Source organism: Camelus bactrianus, chromosome 22, assembly GCF_048773025.1.
Source record: "Camelus bactrianus isolate YW-2024 breed Bactrian camel chromosome 22, ASM4877302v1, whole genome shotgun sequence".
In the NCBI taxonomy this organism is placed as follows: domain Eukaryota; kingdom Metazoa; phylum Chordata; class Mammalia; order Artiodactyla; family Camelidae; genus Camelus; species Camelus bactrianus.
The window spans coordinates 26,277,146-26,294,723 of NC_133560.1; the positions used below are offsets into that span (position 1 = coordinate 26,277,146).

Genomic DNA, 17,578 nt, shown 5'->3' on the forward strand with positions numbered 1-17,578 from the left:
CCATCCATGAGGCCAATACCTCTGTCTAGGGGTGCTGACATCTTTCTGGAGGGGTGATGGACACCAAAGAGTCAATGAAGGGGAAGGGTGATGGCTCCGTGGTAGAGCTCATGCGTAGCACACATGAGGTCCTGTTCTATTCCCAGTACCTCCACAAAAAAAAACAAACAATGAAAGAGTCAATGAAACAATGTTCGTAACATGCTTTACAGAGCACATAATATGCGCTCTATACACAGAAACTGCCACAGTGGGTGACTCTACGGTGAGAGTCAGCCATGGTAACTCATTCTTGGTCATTGTAGAGGGATTGCTGTTGCATACTGGTGGTGGGTTTGTTGGTGTTATTGGTCGTGATGGTAGTCGTTGCTGTTGGTTGTTGCAAGTTGGTGGTGACCATGGTTCTTATGGATGGGCTGGTGGTTGTGGTGATGGTTGATTCTGGTGCCAGCTGGCATTGGACGCTGGGGATTGGGGGTGGGTTGGTTTCAGTGGGAAGGCTGATCTGTGCCAGGAAGGCAGTCATCACGCAAAGCCGGGTGGTGATGGTACTGTTCCATCACTGTTGGTCACTCATTGCTGATTCGAGGTGAGGGCCCTGGGAATAGCGGTGGTGCCTTGTTGGCTGTAGAAAGGGGGGGCAGTTTCCTGCTGCTTCAATGGCAGTGGGCCTGGTATGGCTGTTGGTGGCTAATGTTTTGATCGTGGTTGTTGTTGTTGAAGGTGGTTGGTTATTATGGGTTGCTGGTGCCAGTGCTGTTGAGTGTGGATGGTGGCAAGTGATGGTAGGGAAACTAGTGGTGGGATCCAACCCTCTTTTTCTGTTTGATGTTGGCTGGTGGTGCTGGCATTGACATTATCAGCAGTTTCTGTTTGACTTTGGTTGGGGAGGGTGAAGGCAATAATTGGTTGTCCTTGGTTGATCATAATGTTTGATCATAATTGTGGTGACATGAGAGTCATGGTGGGGTTTTTTAAATTTGTTTTAATTTTATTTTTATTTTTCCCTGGAGATTGTACCCAGGACCTCATGCATGCCAAGCATGTGCTCTACCACTGAGCTATACCCCTACCCGCGATGGTCATTTTTGAAGTCCAGACATATAAAGCGAGGAGACCAGTGATGTGGCTGCTTGGTCCAGGGGTGGCAGCCACAGAGATGGACAGAAAAGGCCAGGGGCCAAGAGAGAGTTAGGAGGAAGGACTCTAGAAGGACAAGGGTCCCCACATGTTGGAAAATGAGCTCTGGTTATACCAAAAGAAAAGCAAGGGGAGACCTGGGAGCCTTTAGTGATGAGAAGATTGTTTGTATGGTGTAGGGACACAGGGTGTGGCCCCAGAACCCCACTGGGCAGGACCGAGGCTCCAGGGGCAAGCAAGGGGGGCCAGGGCGGGGCCGGGGATGGAGGGCACAGCTGCTTCACCTCGCCCCCCGCTGGCAACCACAGCTCGCAGGACCCCAGCGAGGAAGGAAGTGACTGTTTCGTGGTTCTCTCCAGGCTGGGGCTCTGCTCATCACCGCCCAGGAGCAGGGAGGCCCAAGCAGTTGGGGCAAATTGCAAAAGCTCCCTCATCCAGCCCTTCCTCCTGGCCCTGTGCCCCTCGCCTGTGGGATCAGCCAGCTTAAGGCTGCTGCCTGTGATGGCCAGGGAGGCTAGTGTCCCCTTTTGACGAGTTTTGCCTTGTTGAATCTGCACAGCTGCCCCTTGAGGTCTGGGGCCAAGATTCCTATTTGCCCGACAAGGAAACAGAGGCAGGGAGATTAGGCAAAAGGCCATACAATCTACAAGTGGCAAAGGATTTCAACTCAGTGCCCCTTGATCTCATGCTTTTAACAGCCACCTTGACCAGCAACCTCCTCCTCCTCCAAGGAGAGAGTCTACCTGGGGGGTTTGCTGACCCCCACACTCCCTCACTGCCCACTCCTGCCTCACTGGAACTGAACTCTCTGTCCCAGAGAACCTAGAATCCTGGAGTCCCACACACACCCAAGGCCTTCCTGGCCCATGGCTCCTGCTGCCACCACTCACACTGCCAGGGACATTCATGTTGCGAGGCCTGCCTCCTACAGGAAGGCCTCTTGGATTGCCTAACCTCTCCTTAGCGCTGTCTGATGAAGATCACTGTCTCCCTTAGGCAAGTTGCTTCTGAGCTTCTCAAGAGAAGAGTTCCCACCTTCCTACATGCACTGTAGGGGCTCAGAAAGTGTGTTCACCATCGAGCTCCAATGCCCCAGTCCTAACTTGACTTTCCCTCCTGTGGCATCAGAGAAGCCCCACCCCACCCCCCGTAGCCTCCACTGTGGGCTGTGGGGAGCCTCTCTGAAGAGCTGAAGGTAGAAGCTGCATTTCCCCCTCCCATCCCAGCCACCTCGCACCCCTGACTATCTTTCGCAAGAGCCCCAGAAGGTTGAGTCATACTTGGCTTGTGGTCAACTGTGACCACAACCTCTTTGTTGCACCCTAACCCCCAAGGAAGGGGCTTAGGAACAAACAGCTTCAACTTGACCCCTGGAGACTTGGGGGCCACAGAGAGGTGGATACCCCAGGACATAGGGCAGGGGGAAGTCTCATTGCAGTGAGACCTCATTCATTCATTCATTCATTCATTTAACAAGTATATATTAATCAACTGCTGTATCCTCTGTCAAACACTGATCACTTCCACTAAATGCTCTTGGGGCCACTAGCTGCCATTTCCTGAGGCACCCAGTACATCTTCTTCTGCACTAGCTCAAGCAAGCCCACAGAGGAGATTTATTACAGAATCCATTTTACAGATGGGACAACTGAGGCTTTGAGAAATTAAGGAGACTCCCTGGGGTCACATCATCCACTCACAAGCCAGACCTCACACCCAAGCCGTCCCGTACCAGAATTCTGGACCATCTTCCCAAACACTCTACTCGCTCCAGCAAAACCTTCTCTCCCTCCACCTCAAACAACCATGGTTTCTGTGATCACATGATGCTGAAAGTGGATCTGGGGGTTCCAGGTGCCGGGGGCGGGATTCAGAGGGAGAGACAGCAGGGGCTGCTAGAGGCAGAGGCCCCCTCAGCTGGGTGGGGGGAAGGAGGGAGGGGCAGGAAGAGGAACTGAGGCCTCACGGCTAGCAGAGTCAGCCAGACACGGCCGGCCTTGAGGCCTCTGACCTCAGAGAAAGGAAGTGGCCTTGAGTCCCAGCTGAGCCTGAGGGGTCCCAAGAGCATGGAGACCAGGATGACTCCCAAGGGGAAGCCCTGGACAGCACCAATCTTATCTCATCCCGGTCCTCATCTGAACTGAAACACCAACGCCGCTACCTCCAACCCAAACCTGCCTTCCCCTCCTGCTGTGTGACCTTGGGGAAGGCACCTAACCTCTCTGTGCCATAGTTTTCGCCTCCCCACAATGGACCTAATCGAAGTACTGACTCAGCGTGTCAAGAGGATGCAATGAGGTCATTCACGGAAAAACCTTCAACCAGAGTCTGGCACAGAAAAAATGCCAGTGGGGTGTTAACTCTGGTTAAGTCTTGCTGTTCTCAGCTTCCAGAGTTACCACCCAAGGCCCCACCCCTGGAGGTCTTCAGAGACAGAATCCACTTCCTGTTCCCCCGATACACACCCTCCACCCACCCTCCCCACCCTGACTGCAGCTCAGGGACTCAGGGAAAGAGCAGCCCCACCACTGCCACTCCTGCCCCATCGGACCCACAAAGGACACCAAATTTCATCGTCTCTTCTCAACAACACATGGGTCTCCCCATCTTGAAAACAGGAAACACACTCCCCTGTCCCCTCCCCCTCACAGCCTCTTTCCCTCTTCCCCTTCTCAGCCAGACTGTCTCTCCCTGCCTACACCTCCTGACCTCCCAACCTGACTTCTGACCCCGAAGTCGTCAACGCTCTCTGTGGGGTCCCTCTGAGTCTCCACTGAGCATGAAAGCTCTTCAGCTGCTGGGAGTCCGATCAGCAGCCCCCTGCTTCTCCCAACTGGCCCTCGTCACCTCCAGGCCACCCCCGCTTCCCAGCAGCCTCCAACCTCAGCCTCAGTGGTGGGCGCAACCCCTCCATGCTGCTGCCCCCACAACCTTGTCCTCCGTCATCCTGCTCTTCCCGCTGCATCCAGTGCACCATCTTAGTGCCTCACACCCAGCACCCCCCTCTTGTAACAAACCCCGTGAAGTACTGACATGAAATCCACAGACAGTGAAACACACTGACTTCTATCTTTCCAAATATTTAACGTGATCCCCTGCAGTGCAAGGAGAAAGTCATTTAGAATAAAACGTGCACAGAAAGATGAAAAGTGCTCAGACACCCACTGGAGCAGCCAGATGTGAGCACCTGGACACAGGTGTGTCTCACTGAGCGTGATTGCCCCCCAACTGCCCCCTCGCAAGACATATTAATGCCAGGAGCAGGCTGAGCGTCTAAATGCTGAACAATTCTTAGTGAAATCTGAACCAAACTAAAACCTCCCTTGATACAGGATAGTCACATCCCTGTACATGCCATGGGTATCAACCAAGCAAAAAAAAAAACAAACAAAAAAAAAACCCATAGATCTTCTATTTACATATAAAATAGGATTGGTTCCAATGATTATAAACAGGTTTGTTGCTTACAGGAACATCTGCTGGGACAGGCTGGGGGCTGCAGGCAGGACAATTATGTATTTGTAAAATATGTAATTATGTACAAATTGGGCACCTGTGGGGCTGCCTTAAAATGCCAACCATGTCCCCATCCATGGAACCAAAAATGCCCCCATGATTCTTCAAGCACCCCCAGGAGCAGTGCAACCCAGCTGAGAACTCCCCAAGCCCACGACAATCAAGCCCAAATCCATTTGCTTGGCATTTCAAGGCCCTCTGGGACTCCATCCCTGGCTGATCTCGCCTCCAATTATTTATTTATTATTATTTTTAGTGGTGGTACTGGGGATTTAACGCAGGACCTCGTACACGCTAAGCATGCGCTCTACCACTGAGCTATTCATTCAAATGAGCCCTGGTGCCTCGGGAGCTCACCCACCAGAAGATGCAGCTAATGCACGTGATGTCCAGAACATGGGCAGGGCCATGGCGAGGGAAGCCCGGGTGATCGTAGGGGTCCAGAGGGAGCACGAGGCCTGGCCTGGAGTCAGAGAGGTCTTCTCGGAGGAGGTGTCATCTGCGCTCGGTCTTAAGGCTTGGATTGGTGATAGCCAGGCAGGAAGGGCGTTCTGGGCAGAGGGTTCATCGTCTGCAAAGGCTGAGCGGCAACACAGTAAGGCATTGAAAGAGCTCTTCCCAGAGTCCTAAGTTACCGGCACACAGTAGGTGCTCAAGAATTCTTCGTGGAATGGATGCATAAGGCTGGAAGCACTGGGGAGCCACAGACAGGCTTTCAGCCACAGAGAGATGAGATCATCTTTGCCCCATGAAAAACTCTGACTACTCAGGCTGGGAGCAGTGTGAGGGGTCCGAGCCCTGATCCACCCCCAACGCTCCCTCCTCTGCCTTCTATTCCTGCTTCAGTCACACTGCTGCCCCTTTGCCCAGGCCGTTCACCCTGTCTGGTGCACCCTGTCTCCCTGTCCTTGATCAAAATCGTCCTCAGTTTTCACATCCCACTCCAAACACCCCTGGGTCCCAGCCACTCCTGGGTGTGGTTGCAAGTACTTGGCCTCTGCTGTCAAACGGACCCAGATTCGAATCCCACATCCTTGGAAACAGTTTAACTGCATCCTTAGTCAAGGGTCAAACACTTCTCAAGCCTCGGTTTCCCTCCGTGCCTCCACCACGCTGAGCTGCGGTGAGGGTTCCTGAGAACAGTGGTGGTACCCGTACCTGGTGAATGTTAATTCTGTCGAGTGCCCCTCTGCCCGGAGCCCATCCTCACACCTGCTCAGGCTGGGAAGGGGCACCGGCCCCTGCCACCCTGCCACTTCTTTTCCCAAAGCAGTTAATCCCTCCCAACCACCCTGGGAAGCAAGGCTGTTTCTCCCATCACAGATGAGGTCACTGAGGCTCAGAGCAGTGTGAGGTCAAGCAGCCAGAATTAGAATCCAGATCTACCTCCTACCAAAAACTAGACTCATTTAATATCTGTGGGTATTCTCCTTCGAATGCCTCCAAGGGCTGTCAGCTTGTCCAGAATCTGAGCAAGCACCTTCTCTGCTCTGGAACTTTCCGTGGCTCCCCAGTGCCCCCAGGAGGGACTGGCTTCACATCCATCCCTCCCTCCAGTTGCCCACACTGACACTCCAGCTTGGTCATTGCCTGAATCCCTTCCTGGGGGCCCAGCATGCCTATTTGCATTCCCTGGAATCTGCCTGGCAAACCCTGGTCATCTTTGAAGACTTGACTTTGGTCCCCAGCATCTTTGATCTTGTGGGTTTTCTCGGTAGCTGGGTTTTTTTCTTTGCCCTTGTCCTTTGTTCATTTGCTAGGTCCTCCCTGCTGGTGCTGAGAAAGGACACAATCCCAACCCTTGCCCTCCAGGAGCTCCAGGTCTAGGGTGGGTAAGGGGCTTCCCAGAGCAGGGACATTTTAACTGAATATGAGTTAATCCGATGGGAGAGCTCCAGGCCGCCGTCACTCTGAGCACTGGCCTCCTCCGTGACAGGAGTATATGGCCTGAGAGAGTCAGTGTGCTTAAGTGTTTAAGGCACTGGATGAGTTCAGTTGGGCTAAAAGGAGAACGTATTCCCAGCAGACTTCCTGGAGGAGGGGCTTTGCTGGGAGCCTGTGTCTGAGTCTCTTCTGTGGGGCCTAAGGAAGGTGGCATCTGCTGAAAACCTGAAGGAGGAAATGAGATGGGAAAGTGGGAGCCTGGGAAGGTGCTGGAGCTGGCAAGGGGCAGGGTGAGGTTCTCAGAGGATGGAGAAGACCAGGGCAGAGCCAGTAGGAAGGCTGTGGGGCCGAGGAGCAGGGTCACAGCCACATGGTGGCCAAGAGGATCTCAAGGGGACAGGCTAGGATGACCAGGAGTGCGAGGGAGGTGGGGGGGGAAGGTGGCAGCGAGTCAGTGCCACGGAGAAGTCAAGGGCTTAGTCTGGGCTCAGGCAGGGAGAGTGGGGCTAGGGACATGAGAAGCATGGCAGATGGACCCCCGCATCAAGTCTTCCCTGGTGCCCTCCTCTCCTTCCACAGTGGGCCAGAGCCCCAAGCACGCTGTTCCCCACTGGGCCAGGCATCACTGTCTCCTCCGTGGTAGCAGGACACTAAGTGGAGGGACTACGGACAGAGGGACCAAAAGAGAGGGCTGAGGGCAGCATCAGAGCCATCACTCTGTCTGGCCTCCTCCTTTGGGGGCAGGGAGCCTGGGCTGGGAAGGGGGAAGGGAGGGAGCGGGGCAGCACCTGACTTTGATGCTGGAGGTCACTCAGGCAGGGGCGCTGAGGCACCAGCTCCCCCACTGCCAGGACCCACCCTGCAGGGCCTCACCCTCACCCCGCCACCCCCAACCCCATGCCCAGGGCAGCAAGGAGCGCTTCCACTGGCAGAGCCACAACGTGAAGCAGAGCGGCGTGGACGACATGGTGCTGCTGCCCCAGATCACCGAGGACGCCATCGTGGGCAACCTCCGGAAGCGCTTCATGGACGACTACATCTTCGTACCCTGGGCCACCGGCCGCGGTGGGGGTGGGGCGGAAGAAGGACGGAGGGATGGAGGATGACTGGCCAAAGGATGCGGGGGTGATGGCAGAGGGACTGTAACACAGCAGGAGGGACACACAGTATCTGAGCACAGGAACAGAGCGAGGGATGGACAGTAAGAGCACTGGGTGGTAGGGCAGGGGACAGTGGGGTGACAGCAGGGCTCTGGGTGGACTTTTCCCCTATTCCAGATCCAGCTCAGTTTTTTCCTAAGGGACCCCAGGTGCGTCTGAGTATCTCCCTCTCTTCCTCTAAGCCATGGGCTGTAGGAGGCCACAAGGGAGCAGGATGAGGGAACAGGAACCCTTGGGGGTCAAAGTCTACCAGAAACTGCATGGCCCTTAACGGTCCCCAGACCTACATCGGCTCCGTGCTCATCTCCGTAAACCCCTTCAAGCAGATGCCCTACTTTACCGACCGCGAGGTTGACCTGTACCAGGGCGCGGTGAGGCTGGGCCCGGGGAGGGGGAGGCACAGCCCCAGGACCCCCGGCCGCCTGCCCCAGGCTGAGCCCTGCCCTCCGCCGCCAGGCCCAGTACGAGAACCCCCCGCACATCTATGCCCTCACGGACAACATGTACCGCAACATGCTCATCGACTGTGAGAACCAGTGTGTCATCATCAGGTTCGGAGTGGGGGGCCCCAGCCCTCCTGCCTGGGCCCCACCCAAAGAGCATCACCACCCCCAGGGAAGTTTACTTGGAATTCCTGATCCAAACAGAGCCTGCCATCCCTCTCTGCCCCAGCCCTGCTTCGCTTTCTTTGTCACCATCTAACCCATGATATATTTTTATTCATTCTGTTATTATCCCTCTGTCCCTTCTAAATGTTAGCTCCAGGAGGACAGAGATTTGGATCTGTCTTGTTCACTACTGTATCCTCAGTGCCTGGAATATTGCCTGGCACACAGTAGGTGTTCAATGAATGAATGAATGAATGATCAAGCTCTAGAAAGGAGACTTCCCCCCAACACCTGGTCACCCCAATTCCTTCCCTCACCCCCCCCCCAGTGGAGAGAGTGGAGCCGGGAAGACAGTGGCAGCCAAATACATCATGAGCTACATCTCCAAGGTGTCGGGTGGGGGCGAGAAAGTCCAGGTAAGACAAAATCAGCAAAAAGGCCTGGGTCTCCCCACACTGCTCGGTATTTCATCCACCCTAACCCCCACGCCCCGCCTCAGTCTGACCTCTTCCCACCCCACTTGCCTCTTTCCCTAGCATGTGAAGGACATCATCCTGCAATCAAACCCACTGCTGGAAGCCTTCGGCAACGCCAAGACTGTGCGCAACAACAATTCCAGCCGCTTTGTGAGTCTTTGCAGTCCAGCTGCTCCCTCCGCACTGGGCCTCTCCCGTCTCTCTTTCCATCCCTCCCTCCCTCCCTCCCTCCCTTCCTCTCTCTCCCTCTCTCTCTCTCTCTCTCTCTCTCTCTCTCTCTCTCTCTCTCACACACACACACACACACACACACACACACACCCCTTTATTCCCAAGACTACAGGAAGTACCTGCTCCTGGATGGGAGATTCACTTCCTGCTCACGGTCCTTCTGATAAAGAGTCCCCTGGCAGCAGAATTGTGGAAGCCATGACATGTCTGTACAGCATTCTTAAATACTCCTCCCCTGGCTGCAACCAGGCTACGTCTGTTCCGATTGACATTTCAGGTCTCATTCATTCCCTCATTCATTCTCTCTTTCAGCAAATAATTATTGGAGTCCTTCTTATACTTGCTTAATCGTACTTCTATCCATCCATTTTTTTGATACACCGCAAAGTAAGCTGCAGGCAGCATACCTTTTCCACCAAACACTTCGTCATGCAGATCATTCATTATAGCCCAATATAATTTTGCAGTTGTCTTATTTCTTTTAAAGTAAAATTTGCATACAGCAAAATACATAAATCTAAAGTGGACCATTTTCTGAGTTTGGACAAATGCACACACGTGTGCAACGCAACACAAGCCCCATCAACATACAGAACATCACTCTCTCTCCAGAAAATTCCCTCTTGTCTCTCTCTAGTTGATCTCTACGCCTACCTTACCCCAGACACAACCACTCTGATTTTTTTTTACCATGGATTATTTTTGGCTGTTCTAGAATTTCGTAGAAATGGGACCACACAGTCTGTGTTTTCAAACAACTAATACACACAAAAACGTGGATGAATCTCAAAAATATGTATTTCTATTTTATCTTAGATAGTTTTATTGCATGAGAGGATAAGGATTTGTCACATAAGTGTCAAAATGTGTAGTATGATGATGTCATTTGTATTGTTATGGGGGGGAGGGGGCAGGAAGGAGTAATAAGGGGGCTTGTCGGTCTTCCAGGCTCTGGCCAGAGTAGAACCCAGATGTTGCCAGAAACCAAAGAAGGGGCCTGTGGGGCCCTTTCTCGGGGCCCAAGGACAACATGTGGGAGACACCCAGGGTCATTGGAATCAGTCACATCCCACATAGACACGGAAGCTTCTGTGTTGTGGTGGAGGGAGTGGTGAGCTGTCAATAAAATGCGATACTTCTCTGTAGCCAGGCACAGGGCTAGATGCCCTGAGCGAGGACTTCAATCATCAGGGAGGGAGGAAAAGGCATTCGTGAGCTGATGTGTCTCTCTTGGGTTCAGGGCAAGTATTTTGAGATCCAGTTCAGCCGCGGCGGGGAGCCTGATGGGGGCAAGATCTCCAACTTCCTGCTGGAGAAATCCCGCGTGGTCATGCAGAATGAAAATGAGAGGAACTTCCACATCTACTACCAGGTGCAAGGAAAGGGGCCGTGGGGCTAGGCCGAGGGAGCCCCACCTGGAGCCCAGGGGAAGACCATGGGAGGGTCAGTGTTCGGGAGCCCGTGATGGAGAGGACCAGGGGATGACGCGGGCTCTGCCAGTCCAGCACCACATCCATGAGCATCCTTCGCCCTCCAGCTGCTGGAAGGGGCCTCTCAGGAGCAGCGGCAAAACCTGGGGCTCATGACCCCCGACTACTATTACTACCTCAACCAATCAGACACCTACAAGGTGGACGGCACCGATGACCGGAGTGACTTCAGTGAGACCCTGGTGAGCATCCACTGCCCCTCCAGACTCTTGTGTTACAAATCAAGAAACCAAAACCAGAGAGGGGCAGGGACTTGCCCAAGGTCACACAGCGAGCCGAATGTATGAAAGAGACAGGATAGGGGCCCAGGGGCCCTGACTCCCTGGGTCTATGCTGGAGCCCCAGGAATCTAACCCAGAGGCGAGGGCGGTGGTTGGGACGGGGGGGGTACAGGCTCTGTCCCTGTTGTGCCCACAGAGTGCCATGCAGGTCATCGGGATCCCACCCAATGTCCAGCAGCTGGTTCTGCAGCTTGTGGCAGGGATCTTGCACTTGGGGAACATCAGCTTCTGCGAAGATGGGAATTACGCCCGGGTGGAGAGTACAGACCGTGAGTGTGGGTGCTGTGGGGGGCAGGGTGGAGGCGTGTGTGTGAACAGCATCCTCCTAGGGTGGCTCCTGGAGGGTGAGGACCCATGAGGACAATATTGGTGTCACTGGGCAAGATCGGGAGAGACAGGAGTGCCCACACAGGGCCCAGGAACCCGACTGGCTAACCCTTTCCTCCCTCCCCGCCTCCCCCTGCCAGTCCTGGCCTTCCCTGCCTACCTCCTGGGCATCGACAGTGCGCGGCTGCAGGAGAAGCTGATCAGCCGCAAGATGGACAGCCGCTGGGGCGGGCGCAGCGAGTCCATTGATGTGACCCTAAACGTGGAGCAGGCAGCCTACACGAGGGATGCCCTGGCCAAGGGGCTCTATGCCCGTCTCTTTGACTTCCTCGTGGAGGCAAGTGGGGCTGGGGAGTGGGAGGGGGCTCTGGGGCAGTCTTGATTATCATGACCTCACCAATGCCCAGCGTGGGGGGCTTCAAGCAGGGCAGGAGGTGATCCGATGGGAGGTTTAGGGGCCTTCTGGGGCCCAGGAAGCAGGGGGCTGCTGGAGGCTCCAGGCCTGGACTGAGATGGGGGCTGTAGGGGTGGATATGTGTGGGAGCATCTGAGAGCCACGTGGGGAGGCTGTCAGGAGGACAAAGTGATGGACTAGGTGGGGGTGGAGGAGAACAGGACGTGTCAAGGTCGAGAAAGAAGCCGACAGTAACCAACATGCCACAGCACTTAGCGCATGCTGGCTATGGTTCTGTTTTACCTGTATCGATTTATATAATTCTTAGGGGAAAAAAAAAAGCTCTATAAGAGAGTTACTATTATGAACCTATTTTAAAGATGAGAAAAATAGAGGTGCAGTGTGGTTAAGGGGAAGAGACAGCTCCCAAAGCAGGAAGCCCGATGTCCTAACCCCTCAAATGATACACCAACTGACGGGGTTGGGGGACTGCATAGAGGCGCAGAAGGCAGGAGAGACACTGGTGGGAGGGGTCACAGCCTTAGAACGTGGCCAAGAGCATTTCAAGAGAGTGGCAGGCCACGCAGACCTGACCCGGTGCCCACTCACCTAGTGTCCTCACCGCATCGCAGGCCATCAACCGAGCCATGCAGAAGCCCCAGGAGGAGTACAGTATTGGCGTGCTTGACATCTACGGCTTTGAGATCTTCCAGGTACGACCCTGTGGCCGGCCCACACTCACAATGGGGTAGCCCGGTGGCCCCAGAGCCTCCAGCACCAGCCCCCTGAAGGCAGCCCTCTCTTTTCCTCCTTTGGCAGAAAAACGGCTTTGAGCAGTTCTGCATCAACTTCGTCAACGAGAAACTGCAGCAGATCTTTATTGAACTCACCCTGAAGGCTGAACAGGTGGGCAAGGGGCAGCCAAGTGGCCAGGGGCAGGGGACACGGGGGATGGGGCAGGACCATGAAGGTTGCCAAGCAACCAGGGGACACCCCAGCCCCTCACGGGCGCCTCTCTGCTGACATGTCCAAGCTCCACCGTGAGATTTTCTTCAGAAGAGGTTTTCTGCCTGTAAAGCTTTGATGAGGGCTGGGAACTAGCCTCTTTGTTCACACTTTCAACGATTATTTATTGAGCACCTGCTGTGTACCGGGCACTGTTTGCAGTGCTGGGGAGACAAAAATCCCTGCTGTTTTCATTTGACCCATCCCTGCAGAAGCAGAGCCTGAGGCAAGGATTCAGGGCAAATACCAAGAGATGATTGAGGACATGAGAGAGTGATTCAAAAAAAGATTTTTAAAAAGTACGATGTGTTCATGAGAAGGTTACACTTCAGGCAACCAGAGTTCAATTCTGAGGCCCCTGGGGGAAGCTTCCCACCTGCCCCAGGCAGGGCAGTGGGCCTTGTTACTGGAGGCAGTCCCAAGTGATGAGATGGGGGCGGAGGTACATGGGAGGACTCCTGTCGCATCTCCTTCACCCATCCTTGTGAAGCTCACATTCTAGAGACGCAGGCACCTTGGCCCAGACACCCACCCCCATCTCTGTCCCCTTTGCCACCCCCAGGAGGAGTATGTACAGGAGGGCATCCGCTGGACCCCTATCCAGTACTTCAACAATAAGATCGTCTGTGACCTCATCGAAAACAAGCTGGTGAGGGTCGGCCAGATTCGAGGGTTCTCTTTGGGCCCCCAAGTTGGGCCTGGGAGAGCTGGGAGAGCCAGGGGCAGTTCCGACGCCCACAGGCCCTGCTCACCCACCCTCCCCCTTGAACAGATGGGGCACGACTGACTCATCCCATCAGCCATCTCACCTCTTCTCTCTGCCCACCTGCTCACTTTCACTTTTCACTCAACAAACATTGATCCAGACAGGCTGCTAAGGGATGGAGGCGTCAAAGTTGCCAGGTCCCCCACCAGGCCATCCCAGTTTGGGGAGGGGAAGAGGCATGGATCCCTTATGGGGTCCCCACCCCATCCTGCACCAGCGAGCTCCCACAGCACCCTGCACACACCTGGTGACCCCCGCCAACACCTTTAGCCCTTCTATTTGGAAGCCCTGTCTCCTCCACGCCCGCCCACCCCGCTCAGTGAGCGGGACGGGGGCAGGGCCAGGCCAGGCTGAGCCCCGCCCCTCCTGCGCCCGCAGAACCCCCCGGGCATCATGAGCGTCCTGGACGACGTGTGCGCCACCATGCACGCCACGGGCGGCGGCGCCGACCAGACGCTGCTGCAGAAGCTGCAGGCGGCCGTGGGCACCCACGAGCACTTCAACGGCTGGAGCGGCGGCTTCGTCATCCACCACTACGCGGGCAAGGTGCTCCGCCGCGCTGGGGGCCCCCCAACCCCCGCCCGCGACGCCTCCTCCCAGACACTGGGGTAGGGGGGTCTCCAGCTGCAGCCTCCCAACCTCCCAATGGAGGGAGTTCGTGAGACCCCCAGCCAGGGCTACAGCCCTTCCCTGGCTGGCCAGAAACATGGATCCCCCCACAATGACCCCCAGGAGCTGGCCTCCCTCCTACCCGACACCGCGGTCCTTCAGCCAGGGCTGCAAAACCCACTGGACCCTGACCCTGTCCTGTTAGCAGGGACAGCGCCCCCTTTCAGAACACAAACTCCCTCCCTCGGATCCCCCAAACCCCGATGTGAGCTGGAAGCCCCACTATCCTCCTGATCCAGGACACAGCCCCATGCCTTCTGACCGCAGCTTGGGGCCCTGTGGCCCATGCTGTAAGCCACTTGCTCCATAGTGGGCCAGGGCCCCCTACAGACAGACCCCTACCCAAGGCTTTAGAAATCCATGGGCCTCTGGCCATGGTCCTCCTCCCCAGTTTAGGACTGCAGACTCTCCCACTGACCTTCACATGGGCAGCAAACAGCCCCAGGGGTCCCCTGGCTCTGCTGCAGCCCACCAGTCCCTCAAAGGGGCTGGCATTCCCATGCCCCCTGAGCCAGGGGGTAGCGCCGACCTAGACCATGCAGAGCCCCCACCTTGGATGACAGACGTGGCTGAAACCCCACCCCCCCACCTGTCCCCAAGCAGGGCTAGAACCCTCTAGACACAGCCCCACAATCCACCACAACACACAGATACTCAATGTGACCCTTGCTTCCAAATTAAGTAGCAGACCCCCGGGCCCCCCAATCTGGACTGTTACCCACCCCACTTCCTTCACCTCCAACAGACTCCAACCACAACTTGGATCCCCAGGCCCCTGCTGGACCCGACCCCCTTTTCTGAACCATAGACACCCGCAGCCCTCTCACCTCAGAGCAGGCCCCCACAGGCCACTCACCCCCAGCCTTAGCACCTCACACCCCCACTCCACCTTCCTCCAGGTCTCTTACGACGTCAGCGGCTTCTGCGAGAGGAACCGGGATGTTCTGTTCTCTGACCTCATTGAGCTGATGCAGACCAGTGAGCAGTGAGTGGTCCCGGGCCTGAGGGCCTCCGGGCAACACCCCATGGGGAGGGGGGAGGCCCAGGGACCACCCCCATCTTCCCCAGAGCTCCCATCACACCATGGACTTTGTGGGGACAGTGACTAGTTCTGATTAAACAGTAGCTGGACTTTGTAGGGGAGGTTTCTGGCCAGGACAGTGCTTCTAGTGACTCATTCTGATCCCGAGGTCCAAGGGGAGAAGCAAGAAAACCCCTCGGAACAGTTCCTGATGGCCCTTCCTGCGTCCCTCTCTGCAAATCCAAGCATCCATGTGGGCGTGGATAGCTGCCATTTTTGCTCAGTGAAAACACATCACACTGTGGATTATTCTGTATTAACATTCTTGACAGCCTACTTTGAAAAAAAATGGGACTTTGTTCTGCAGTCAATTCCCATTCCTACAAGCTGTTCAATTATAAATTTTCTCATAAGCACATTTAAAAAGTAAAAAGTTGTGGGGAGGGGAGAGGGTACAGCTCAGTGGTAGCATGCACATGCTTAGCATGCACAGTGGTCCTGGGTTCCACCCCCAGTACCTCCATTAAATAAAAAATAAATAAACCTAATTACTACCCCACTGCACACACACACAAACAAAGTGTGAAAAAAAAGTAAAGAGTTGAACAGGTGAAATTTTTCAAATATTTTCTTTAATTCCATATACCCGAAGTATCATTTCAACATGCAATCAATATTTTAAAATTATTAATGAAATGCTTACATTCTTTTTTTCCATACTGCATCCTCTTTAAAATCCAGTGCATTTTAATGAGTGTATTTTAATGCTCACAGCACATCTCCATTCGGACAGGTCATGTGTCAAGGGCCTGGGGAACCATCCGTGACCCGTGGCCACCATATCGGAAAGCACAGCCCTAGAGCTGTGTTTCTCAAAGTGGGGTCCCTGGACCAGCAGCAGCAGCATCACCTGGGGTTTTGTTAGAAATTATTGGGCCCCAGTCCAGACCTGTGAATGAGATCTCAAGGGGTGGGGCCCAGTCATCTGTGTTTCAACAAGCTCTCCTGGTGATTTTGGTTCCCACTAAAGGCTAAGAACCAGTTGGACAAGTATGAAGATAAACTAAGTTGGTAAGGGCTGGACAGTGGGGAAGGGCTCATTCATTCTTTCTCTTTTTTTTTTTTTTTTTTTTTGCTTTCTTTTAATTGTGATAAAATACACATTAAAATTCTCCCTTTTTAACTACTTTAAAGTGTACAACTCAGTAGCATTAAGCACGTTCACAATGCTGTACAACAATCACCACGACCTGGTTTCAGCCCTTTTTCATCACCCCAAATGGATACTTCACACCTCTGAAGCAGTCCACTCATTCTGTGTTATGGGGGTCAGGGAAGATCTTGTTGAGGAGATGAGGCAGGGAGTCATCAAGGTACCAATGTTACCAAACTGAACTCAGGCCCACTCACCTGACACATAGCAAAGCCAATCCCCTGCCACTGGGTTTTGGTGAAGGCAAGTACAGCGTTTATTGCAGGTGCTAAGCAAGGAGAACAGACAGCTCGTGCTCAAAAGACCCAGACTCCCCAGTGGCTTTCAGGGAAGAGTTTTTAAAGACAGTGTGAGGGAGAGGGTCACAGGGTGTGTGATCAACTTGTGCACAAGTTTCTGATTGATTGACGGTGAGGTAACAGGGTGATGTTGCAGGAATCTCAGTGATCAACCTTCTGGTTCCAGCTAGTCTGGGGTCCACGTGCTGGTGCACAGCACACAGTTAACTTGTTCTACCTGGTGGGGGTTTTAGTATCTGCAAAACACCTCAAGGATACGGCTCAGGATATTATCTGTAGCTCTTGAGGAGGAACTAAAGGTCCTTAACTTTGTTTTATGGCTGAACTATTATTATGTCTTTGCCTGACATATCAGTTTCACCAAAGTGTATTTAACCAGTTCCCTGTTGATGGACACTTGTGGACGCTTGGCATGTCCCCAGCTATGCTTATCACAGACAGGGCTGCAGCTAGCATCCTCCTCTGTATTTCTTTGAACCCACATGTGAGCCTGTGCATGAAGGCTCATCCCTTCAAGGGGACCTGCCCATATTGTCCAAGATGCTGCATCACTTAGTTTAAGTTCATTCTATTTTACTTGCTACCCAAGTCATGCAGGGCCATGGAGGAAGAAGTAACAACAGTATACGTAAATCAAGGAACCCAAAGGACAAGACCAACCCTCTGATTCTCAGCATCACACCCCCCAACATTCAGGGAGACCCATACTGTACAGCATGTCCTTTGGGCCCCAAGCACCTAGGCAGCCAACCTCTGAGAGAGGATACCCCAGACCCAGCTACATCTCTGACCCATCCTACCCCCTGCCCAGGGCTTTCCTCCGGATGCTCTTTCCTGAGAAGCTGGATGCAGACAAGAAAGGCCGCCCCAGCACCGCTGGCTCCAAGATCAAGGTGAGCATGAGGCGGGGGGACCTGGGTCTGTTTCTCTCATTTTAAAGTCTGTCTCTCCCCAACCCCGGGTCCTCAGCCCCTCTCTCTGGTACCCTCTATCCAGCAGGGGGCTTCCTCCAGCTCTAGGGTGAGGGGGTTTGGACCAGCTTCCTTTTTTTTTTTTCTTTTTTACTTTATGTATAGTCATTTTACAATGTTGTGTTAA

General features: G+C 54.2%; 1 protein-coding gene across 1 annotated transcript in view; it reads left to right on the top strand.

The window, feature by feature from the left end:
• The window catches only part of MYO1F (myosin IF), a 31,105-nt gene that overhangs the window by 1,446 nt on the left and 12,081 nt on the right, over nucleotides 1–17,578 (top strand). Inside the window, exons 2-16 of the mRNA XM_074350846.1 lie at nucleotides 7,446–7,583; nucleotides 7,982–8,071; nucleotides 8,157–8,251; nucleotides 8,637–8,724; nucleotides 8,845–8,934; nucleotides 10,256–10,387; nucleotides 10,553–10,687; nucleotides 10,923–11,055; nucleotides 11,254–11,450; nucleotides 12,140–12,220; nucleotides 12,327–12,413; nucleotides 13,075–13,161; nucleotides 13,657–13,824; nucleotides 14,847–14,932; nucleotides 17,292–17,373. Coding sequence (XP_074206947.1) covers nucleotides 7,446–7,583; nucleotides 7,982–8,071; nucleotides 8,157–8,251; nucleotides 8,637–8,724; nucleotides 8,845–8,934; nucleotides 10,256–10,387; nucleotides 10,553–10,687; nucleotides 10,923–11,055; nucleotides 11,254–11,450; nucleotides 12,140–12,220; nucleotides 12,327–12,413; nucleotides 13,075–13,161; nucleotides 13,657–13,824; nucleotides 14,847–14,932; nucleotides 17,292–17,373 — 1,689 coding nt within the window. The remainder of the gene's footprint in view (nucleotides 1–7,445; nucleotides 7,584–7,981; nucleotides 8,072–8,156; nucleotides 8,252–8,636; nucleotides 8,725–8,844; nucleotides 8,935–10,255; nucleotides 10,388–10,552; nucleotides 10,688–10,922; nucleotides 11,056–11,253; nucleotides 11,451–12,139; nucleotides 12,221–12,326; nucleotides 12,414–13,074; nucleotides 13,162–13,656; nucleotides 13,825–14,846; nucleotides 14,933–17,291; nucleotides 17,374–17,578) is intronic.